We start from the raw sequence: 10000 nt of genomic DNA on the forward strand, positions 1-10000 counted from the left end.
TAAGTAAGTAAGAATTTAAAGTAAGCAAGCAAGTGACTTTATTTATCCACATATTGCAAATGAGCAAATGCTCGTTTGAATGCAACTATTTTCAACTATTTTCCCGCGTTTTATGCGCCATTGCCTCTTTTCGAAGTCTGGCTAATTATTGTATCCAATGTTCTGTGTCTGGTGGTAATAGGCATAAATTACTAAACCCAATACTGAGGGGCGTTTGCCTTAAGACAACTTTAAACAAAACAAAAGAAGCAACTCACCTGAATAAATCGCTTTTTTCCACAATCCTTGTGTCGCACTCCATGCAACAAAAGACACTACACTGCACAGAAGGATAACGACAACGAAGACGTAAGTGAAGGGGACTGAGTTTGGGGTGTATTCCATACAATCATGTTCCAAACTGAATTATACTAAAATGATGTGAGGAAATTGCTCAGAACTAAGCCAAAAGCGAGATTTACAAGTCTCACCGATGAAACTCGCAATACACGAGACAACGAGAATGAATTTTTTTTTTTAATTGAATTGTCAAAGATCTGAATTCTCGTTTTCGCTTTAAAACAGTACTTGGATGCATTGTGTTAGTCGAAAATACCTTCGTTATTAAAATCTACATGGGAAGTTTTCTGGACAGAAAGCGATAAAGAAACGAGACAGTGACTTTTACAAATTTGCAAAAAGCGTTATTTTCTTAATACCTTTCTTACGATGTCGAGTTCTCGTCTCAATCTCTGGGTGGGGCAATTGATGCAGAGTATTTGAAGTCTGAGGTTATCGTCTAGAGGCATATTGGCAGCCACCCAGAAAGAAAATTCTGAAATCAGAACGATCTCCACTCGATCATCGTGTATCATACAAAAACGCCTAAAAAGTCAGTCTAGTTCCCTCCTTTGCAAGTCGAAAATTCTGTTATATTTCATGCCCTTCATTTGTTCCACGGCCGAGCTAGTAAGGGGAATAGGTCTCACTCCTTGCTTTCCTGTTATTTTTTAATTTGACCTCAAAGCAGTTTGCGTAGTGGTATCAGCGGAAAAACTACGCTTATCACTCGCTCCTCCACGGGTGTACATAAGAAACCACACAAAATACGGAAATGTTTCTTTAAGAGGCAGCTGCAATTTGCTGGGAGTCATAAAACATAAATTTGTGCATCAATCATCAATATAATTGACAAAACCGTAGGACCCGTCAGTTCAAAACTGAATTATGCAAGATCATGATCAATACCAGAATGAAATATATTACATTTATTATCCAACTGTATTAGTTTTTGTACAAAAAACGCACCGGAAACGAGTACAAATATTGCACGATATTGTACAGTTAGATATTTGTACACCTCGTTATTGTACAGTAGAGAACCGGTTTGACTAGTTTAGTTGCCGACGTTGCCCCGCACGCACAAATCTGTCACACGTTCTAGGTTGTTTACAATTCATTTGATAAAAAATTTAGGTCGTGTTATATTGGGATCAACCGTTTTTAGTTGGTTGATTTGGTTGGGTTTTTTTGTGTTCTATTGGGAAAAAAACCGGTTTCGGTTGGTTTGGTTGATCAACTTTTTCAACCGGCATCAAACTAGGTTGAAATGGTAGAAAAAGCATTGGCAGCATGCAACCGCTGTCGTTTACGCGGGCCATTTAAAGTCGGCCGCGGGCTCCTGCCGTGTTGCGTTCAGACCTCAACTTGTCAACGCTGAGAAGTCTGGTAATGACTATTCCCAGCCAGGAGTTACCGCGTTTCAACCGAAAACGGTTGGGAAAGCGTTCTATTGGGAAACCTCAACCGCTTCAACCGAAACCAGTTGCGGTTGAAACGGTTGAGGTTTACCAATAGAACACGACCTTACTGCCAAAAAAAGTTCTCTTATAGACACCTAAAAACTGCAGCAGGTGGCCTCAAAGGGATTTGAACCCATTTGACCTCTGGGATTCCAGTGCAGTTGCTCTAGAGCATTGCACCGCTGACATCTAAGTTAGTGCGAGGATCACTTCCACCTTTCATGATCAATACCTGTTGGTGAATTAGGAACATTCTCAAGACGAAGTGTCTCACTCCAACTTTTTAATTCTCTCTTTATTAACTCAATCAGTACGTACTAAAATGAAACAAGACAAGAAGAAAAGGATAGAATGAATACTACTAAAAGTACATGTCCAACCACCCATCACGCAACGACCCGCCACATAAGCAACACGCAACTTAAGGGTTTCCTAGAACCTACAACTAATTATCCCATTATTTCCAAACGCTGTAAAAGTCCAGACGAGTAGGATTTCGCTGGTAATGCAACTTTCTTGGAGAAACATGACATGTAAGTTTCTTGGTAACATCTGACGATACAGCTGCCGGAAGAGCTGTGCAAAAATGCACCAAATGTCAAGTTTTGATTTGAATCACTTTCCGGTTATAAACTTAAATAAAATTAAAAATTAAAATAAAACCGAAGGTTGAGAATTTAATAAAACAATTATTCTATGGCGATATTTCTTGTTTACAAACATTGACGTCACATTTCTTTTGATATTCAAATTTGCCAACCAAGGAACAAAGGAAGTCATTGTTTCAACAGCCAATTGGGTTCTGGTTGGCATATTAATAACAATAGGTGACGTCAGGAGAAACATCGCTATTCGCCCTTGTTGGATACGAGATTCGTAATGCCCAACTAAAGAGGCCCATTGTACTAAAACGTCAGGTCTACGATCAGTTACCAAGCCCTTATATTTCGACCGCGCGCCATTTTCAACGGAAGAGGATATTTCGACCGTGCGCCATTTTCAACGGAAGAGCCTGCTTGCAGGCAACAAGCAGACTGAAATGGAACTGGGCTGGTCACGTCATGAGACGAACTGATAACAGTCACTCTGACAGTGAACACCTCGAGGCCACACGAGACAGCTGACAAGAAACCGCGGGCACCCAAAGACCTGATGGCGCGATGATCTTGACAAATTCAACCATTGGATGAGAGCAACACAAAATCGGCAAATTTGGGAAACTATGGGAGAGGCATATGTCCAATGACGCACTTTAAAAGGTTGAGAAAAAGAAGAAGAAGCTAAAGGAATTGCAGCAAGCAACTTCTCTGGAAGATTTTGACAAAATTGGGTCGTCAGAGTCTTTCCTAAAGTTTTAGGGACCTTCAAACACGGTCTGGATAATAACCTTCACTAAAAACGGAACTACAGATATCAGATTTCCAGCATTTTCATCGGATTGCCGGACACAGGTTATCAGTTCATATACCTGCTGTACCTAATATGGTCAAGGAAGGCGTCAGCAATAAAGGGAGCTGAAAACATTTTTGCAGCTCTGAGAAGAAATGGCCGACAAAAGCCGTTTTGGACCGGAATTGACCGAGGCAGATAAAATTAATTAACATGGAAGAATTGCTGGGTATAAAATAATTATAACCAACTTGGCGCTACACGCCTTGTTGGTTATCTATCACTTCATATCCAGCCCGCCCTCGTAGAATAATTGTTAATTATCCTTTTTTATGTGCAGCTAGGAAGATTGGCGTAGTTCATAAGGGAAGACTTAATATGATGCAGATACCATGCACAAAAAAATATCTACTCCACTCTACTGTTTTGTTTTCTGTTTTCTTTTTGTGTGCGTTATTAGAAAAATACCACTCTGGGTTTAAGGTTTAATTTGCCTGTGAATGGTTACAAGTGTAATGCTAATCCTGCTCGTCTGGTAAATAAGATGAAGATGCTTTGACTTACTGGGTTGTATTGTTCATAAACCCATCTTGGCCAGGAACTGAGACTAATGGGTACCTGTAAAGAGAGCCACTCTTATTAAGGCTGTAGTGTTTAAAATAAAAAAATGATGAGCTTTAGGGTTACCTAAGGTTATCAACTTGCAGGTTTTACTAAGGCCCCGGCCCCTGCATAAGATTGTGTATGAGTGCTGACCTGAACCATTTGTTTTTACTGTAATACTTCAAAGGTTGCCCTCTTGGAATTTGAGTTTGGTTGTTCATTAAGGATGGTACCTACTAATTCAAAGGTATTTTTGTGCAGTTTACTGGATGTGTGGGGAAAGCAGATCTCAACAAGACAGTGTTATTCAAATCATAAAAGAAAATTGGGGGCAACCACGTATTTTTCAAAGATAATTAATCAACAATATTTGTAAAAAGCTGTGAATTACAAAGCAATGTATCCCATTCCTTTCCAAATTGAAGCTTAATTATCTCTGAAAAATGCATGGTTATCCCCAATTTTCTTTTTGGATAGCAAGAGCACTTGCTAAGTTCTGCTTTCTCTGCATAGTTTTAAACCATGCAAAAATACCCGTGTGTTGGTAAGCATCACCCACAGGACACCAGAGTGTCTCAAGATGCGCAGAACGTATGCGCAATAGCAAAAGCTCACTTCTGCCAAAGCTTGTGAAATGTTAGAACCCTACCTTCTTGTGCTTAGTTTTCCCCAGCCTGTTTTTGCCTGTGGAGATCTGGTAAGGTTTTTCAAGCATGCCACTTGTGGTTGCTTGGCAACCAAACTTGTGATAACAGGACCAGAAAGAGCCTTCAGGGTGGGAGGGAAGGGTGATTTCAGGTAACACATGGACTGTGGCTCGCAGGATTCTGTAGTCAGACAAGAATAGAAGGGAACAACATGCCTCAGTACCATGACTAAATTGGTATTTTGTCCTTTGGACCAAAACTTAAAAGTGAACCAACATTAACACGTCACCTAATGTCACTCAGCACTCCGACACAGGTCATCACTTCATATACCGTAAATCCTCTATTAAGCCCCCCGGGGGGCTTATTATTTTCAAGCACTTATTTTTTTAAAGCAAGCTGAAGACGTTTTTGCAGCTCTCCGAAAAAAATGGTTTGCTGGGTATAAAATGATTGAGGAGGTGGCATGGCCCAGCGATTAGTACGTTTGGTTTGCATGCAGTCGTCCCAGGTTCCAGTCCCGTTCTAACCTCTGGTTTGGATTTGTTGCCGGTTGTCCCAGATTCAACTCTACCACTCGTTGTAAATTGCCAACTGGTTGCCTCCTGCCAGTCGGGGTTCCTAATCATGTTTCTGTTAAGTTTGAATTGTTTCTTTCAGATAAATATTAAAAGTGGCGTGCCTGTGAACAAGCTTAATAGCTAAGTGCACTTCCACTATAGACAAAGAATTTACTTTTCTTAAACTTTTTACAACCAACAAGGTGCATATTTATCTATCACTTCATATCCAGCATTCCCTTGTAGAATAATAAGCTTAAATTAACAATAACTGTTAATTACTGAGCTATCAACTGATCTGGGAGTGGTCATTTTGTAGGTTTGTGATAAACCTGTAAACTGAAGGCAGATCTAGTTGGGATGAACCTTTGGCAGATTGGTACATGTCAAGCTACTTGTTCCCCTTCTTCAGAAAAGGGTCACTGGAATTTCAATTTATGAGGTTAGTGTTCTGGGTGTGGGTGGGTGTCAATAATAATATTACTTTAATACTAATAGTAATTTTATTATCGAAATAACTTTTGTCAGGCAGGTGTGACTATTTTCCCAGAACAGTACAATCTAAACACAAAGTGTTTTTAAGCCTCTCTAAAGAAATGAAAGTCCATGTATGATTATACTGACCCATCAACTTGTCTCCTCAGCTCTTTAATTTTAAACCTTTGCCTCCCTGTAGCTTTGATTCTCAAAGTGCAAATACCACTATCAGTTTCTTCTTTCATGGAAAATATCTCAACAGTTGTACCAATGGCTGCTAAAAGCTGGCTCTGATTGCCACTATTTCTGAAGAATAATATCAAAAAAGTAAATGTGGTGACAGGTCTTTCCTACACTCCACAGCTGCACTTAAAATAACTTTATTTGGGGCACATCTTAAGTTTACACCTGATGGACTCTTGCATGTGGCCGTAACAGGTGAAATAATGTTGCTTTGTGATCAATCTACTCATAAGTAAAAAGTACCTTTAGTTACTAATATCTAAACAAATTGTCAACAGACACCTGCCCTACTCATATTTAGCACTTCAAAGTGAATTTAAATGATAGGGCTAAAAGAATGAAAGGAAGGAAGAACAGAAAGGAAGAATGGTTTCTGGCAATAAAAGAAACACTGTAATCTGTGATGGGACCATAGGGGGCCTTATCGTCCCATAGTGATACAAAAAAAAGCTCAGTCCTGTTTATAGAATAACTTCCGGTCTGTCTACTGACCAACTTACCTTGAATTTACTAACCCAAATGTCCTGTCTTTTTCTATGATATTCTTGATCATTGATACAATCTGCAATCAAATCAAATGAAATTTGAGTGTTAGACAAAAATGGAAACCTCCTATTAAAAGTGGAAAAGATGAAGTGCAGTCAAGATGGACAGAGCACGTTAAAGAAGTGCTTAATAGAGAAGAACCAGAAAACCCAATAACTAGTGAAGAAGACTGTGGATTCGAGTTCAATGAAATAAGTGAGGAGATTTCAGTCAGTGAGCCAACGTTAGGTGAAGTTAAGGAAACCATATAAGGACTTTAAAATGGCAATAGCCCCAGGGATTGACTCTATTACAGCTGAGTTGCTGAAAGCCCATATCCTAATATTACAGTCTATGGATAGATTAAAATCATCTTCTAACCTGTGGACGAAACAAATGAAGAGGCAGGGTTTGACCAGGGACCAGAACTAAGTCAGGCATCATCAACAGTGGAAGATTGACATGTGACCCAGGCTCATGATACGTACGACCGCTAAACTCATCCATCTCATCCCCAAGATACTGTTACAGTGTGAAAACAATAACAACACACTTGCTTAAATAGAGCAAATCTACTTGACAGTTGTATTCTAAAGTGGATTCAATACACAGCTTGATATGAACTGTTGGCTATAGATCATTTTCACTGTCACACACAAAAAAAAATGAAACCGTTAAATGAAATAAGCGAAAAAATTTGGAATGCTGTAAGAGACACATATATTTATAAATCACCTCACCAATTCTCAGGTCTGTGCGGTAGGAGATTTGTCGAAGCATTTCACGCAACTTTATAGAGTTTTGTATGGAGCTGCCATCTTGGTGCACCACCGTTGTGCACCAATATCGCAGCCAGAAATCGATACGAACATCTGGAATTCACGTAGCAAAGAAAGCACTTACTTTTCGCTCATGAGATAAAATACATCTCCTAATGTACAGGGTGGTGTACTTGAAATGCTCAAACAACTGAGATGCATAGGCATAGACATTTTCTTCAACCAAATAACTTTGTATAATTATGGTGTCACACATGTTGACAAATATTCGGAAATACAAAATGCTGTATTTTTTAAAAGAAAGTCATTTTATGGAACTGGAAACTTGAAAAAAGATTTATTTCTAGGTCATCTTCAACCTCTGAAAGATAAAAATTCAAAACACCTTGCGGTTTTGATTTTAGAATTTGATGATGTCACTGTGAAAACCATCTATTAATAAGGCCATTCTCAATATAAATATTACTATGCATTATGCACAATACAATTATTTATTTTATCTACATGTATTTTACAGAGCATTTGAAAGACTTACAAATTTTCTGAAGTAATAAAGTCACCTAAGTTTAGTGCTTCACCTGATGCTGTGCAGGAAGTGAGGGGTCAAAGTTCATGGTGTCACTATCCTCACTACCACTATCTTGAACGATCTCAGCTGAAAATGGGAACATGCAAACAAACCAATGATACTGATACACTACTGATACTTTATTCTACTAGTGTAGTAATTAAGTTAGTGCATGATTATCTGCCTCGGAGCCACTAATTCAAGGCCTGAGTCTGTTCTTCTTTTGGGGAAAAAAGACATCCATGTTATATCCAAAAACGTTCTGGATTTGTAAACTGTCTCAATAGCAAACCCTGTTCGTGTGGATTAATCTTGTTATTATATTTTTATTGTTAACGTACCATTGAGTCTATTTTTATTTATACACGCGAGCAAATACATTTGTAAGTAAGTAAGTAATAACTTTATTTAGACACGGTGAATTCGTCACAAATAACAACACTACAAGCTCTGTATATCTATCTAAAAGTATCAAAATCCCCTCTAAAATAAAGCTAAAATATTAGGTGTGTAAAAATTATCCCCACCCCTGAAGAAATTAATAAACCTGCTTTACAGGAATCCTGTGTATAAATGGTCAGGCAAAAAAATTGTGACAGCCCCTTTGAAAGCTATTGATAGTTTCCACTTGCCGCAGTTCCAGGGAAAGGTTATTCCAGATGACAGCACCATTGTACCTCAAACTGTTTTTAAGGAAGTTAGTGCGGGGCAGTGGAATGACCAGTTTGTTCTTGTTGTCCCTCAAATTATAAGAGATATTTCTTTGACTGAAAAGAGAGCTAAGATACATGTAATTAGGAGCAACGCCGTGTAGCGACTTATAGACCACGGCCACTTGAATTTGACGTTGCTTATTATCTAATTAACCTTTTCCAGTCTAGCTGTCCAAATAAGGGGCCAGAACTAGAATCGCAACTAGAAAGTTTTGCAATATTTGGAGCATATTTGCCAAAGTAGTGCCACAATGGGACATTGCATTTTTTATCCGCACCTCCCCCCCCGTATGGAAGGCATTTTTCCGACAGGTCCCTTTTGCTCTGAAATCAGATTCCGACAGGTCCCTTTTGTGACAAGTTGCGTTACTTTGATATTTAACCACATGTTTCTGTTATTGTTAATTTAACCAATCAAATCTGTTTTACACGTGATCGCACCTGTAGCATGTGCTTAAGCGTTCCAGCCTCGTGTTGTAAACGTCGCTCGACTAGATGGAACTCGAATAAATCTTGATTCGTAATTCTCAAATACGCAGTTGCTGTTTCTTACACCTTTCACCTCTGAAGTTAGATTCCGACAGGCTCCTTTTACTCTGAAGCTTGATTCCGACAGGCCCGTTTTTGTATAGAACAAAGACTCCCAATTCCAACCCCCTAAACTGGAGCAGAAAATCCAGATTCCGACAGGGTCCTTCTTGACATTTCAAAAAATGCCTTCCATAGGGGGGTGCGGATAAAAAATGGAATGTCCCAATGCCCCCAAACCTCACTGCAGTAATAAAAAAATATGAGGTTGAATCAAGGCGTTGTAAATAGACTGCAGCGTAGTCTGAGAAACAAAAGGCCGGCAGCGCTTCAGGGCTCCAATGCCAGATGCTCTTGTAAACAAGGATTAGAATCTTGGAAGTACATGCAGCTAAACAGCTGTGCAACATGTAGTATTCATAAGCAAGCAAAACATCACTGTAATATCATTCCTAAATGAGCTTTTGCATCATTCTTCGAGGAAGCATTACCTGCAGAATCACTAGTATCCGACACTGAACCGTCAGGAAGGAAAATGTCCAATTCTCCATCGTATCCATTCTGTACGTCAATATCTTCGTCCGATGACTCGTCCGCCATATTTGTTTTGATCGTAAAACGACGCCAAGGATTTGTGGGAAATACAAACTGTCAGAGGTCCTGTCAGAGAGGAAGTGAAACGTCATGCAGATAAACTAACCAATCAGAAAACGCTTCGTAGCTAACGTTGCAGTTTTCACTTCGTGGAGCCACGAACCGGTCAATTTTGTAATAGCAATTTTAGTGAAAAACTCCAGCGATTCCAAGCTCTTCACTTTTACATATTTATTATTACTTGCCTGTGCACTGAGTTCCTAAAACTCAATCTTGAAGCGTGAAAGACAATGAATTGTGACAATCTCGTTTTGCTTGTGACTGCAGCTTTTAGCGTATTCGCGAACATCGATTTGGCACTTGCGAAGGACTATTACAAGATTTTGGGTGTTTCGAGGGATGCGAACGACAGACAGATCAAAAAGGCTTTTCGAAAGCTTGCCATGAAGTACCATCCTGATAAAAATAAGCAAAAAGATGCAGAGGCTAAATTTCGCGAAATCGCGGAAGGTAGGTTGGCAACATCTAGAGAGAACATAGTAAATGACCAACGCGAAGAAGTTGAGTTTGTCTTGGCTACGTTGAGGTACATG

At 39.3% G+C, this 10000-nt stretch overlaps 2 protein-coding genes across 4 annotated transcripts in view; one reads left to right on the top strand and one right to left on the bottom strand.

The window, feature by feature from the left end:
* Positions 1-9422, bottom strand: part of LOC138015649 (protein cereblon-like) — a 12944-nt gene extending 3522 nt beyond the window's left edge. The window contains exons 1-10 of one of the 2 annotated variants that reach the window (XM_068862736.1): positions 9305-9422; positions 7583-7659; positions 6607-6747; positions 6201-6262; positions 5605-5763; positions 4423-4600; positions 3735-3788; positions 2014-2098; positions 699-814; positions 258-319 (exon numbers count right to left, since the gene is read on the bottom strand). In XM_068862736.1, coding sequence (XP_068718837.1) covers positions 258-319; positions 699-814; positions 2014-2098; positions 3735-3788; positions 4423-4600; positions 5605-5763; positions 6201-6262; positions 6607-6747; positions 7583-7659; positions 9305-9413 — 1043 coding nt within the window. In that variant the 5' untranslated portion in view covers positions 9414-9422. Of the gene's footprint in view, positions 1-257; positions 320-698; positions 815-2013; positions 2099-3734; positions 3789-4422; positions 4601-5604; positions 5764-6200; positions 6263-6606; positions 6748-7582; positions 8352-9304 lie in introns of both variants that reach the window. The other variant, XM_068862737.1, reaches the window with a different exon arrangement.
* Positions 9423-9526: 104 nt separating this feature from the next.
* Positions 9527-10000, top strand: part of LOC138017042 (dnaJ homolog subfamily B member 9-like) — a 12342-nt gene continuing 11868 nt past the window's right edge. For both annotated transcript variants that reach the window (XR_011125919.1, XM_068864251.1), the window contains exon 1: positions 9527-9917. Coding sequence is in view for 1 of the 2 variants with exons in the window: in XM_068864251.1 (XP_068720352.1) it covers positions 9698-9917 (220 nt within the window). In the remaining variant the exon portion in view is untranslated. The remainder of the gene's footprint in view (positions 9918-10000) is intronic.

This window comes from Montipora capricornis, chromosome 9 (assembly GCF_036669925.1).
Source record: "Montipora capricornis isolate CH-2021 chromosome 9, ASM3666992v2, whole genome shotgun sequence".
Classification (NCBI taxonomy): domain Eukaryota; kingdom Metazoa; phylum Cnidaria; class Anthozoa; order Scleractinia; family Acroporidae; genus Montipora; species Montipora capricornis.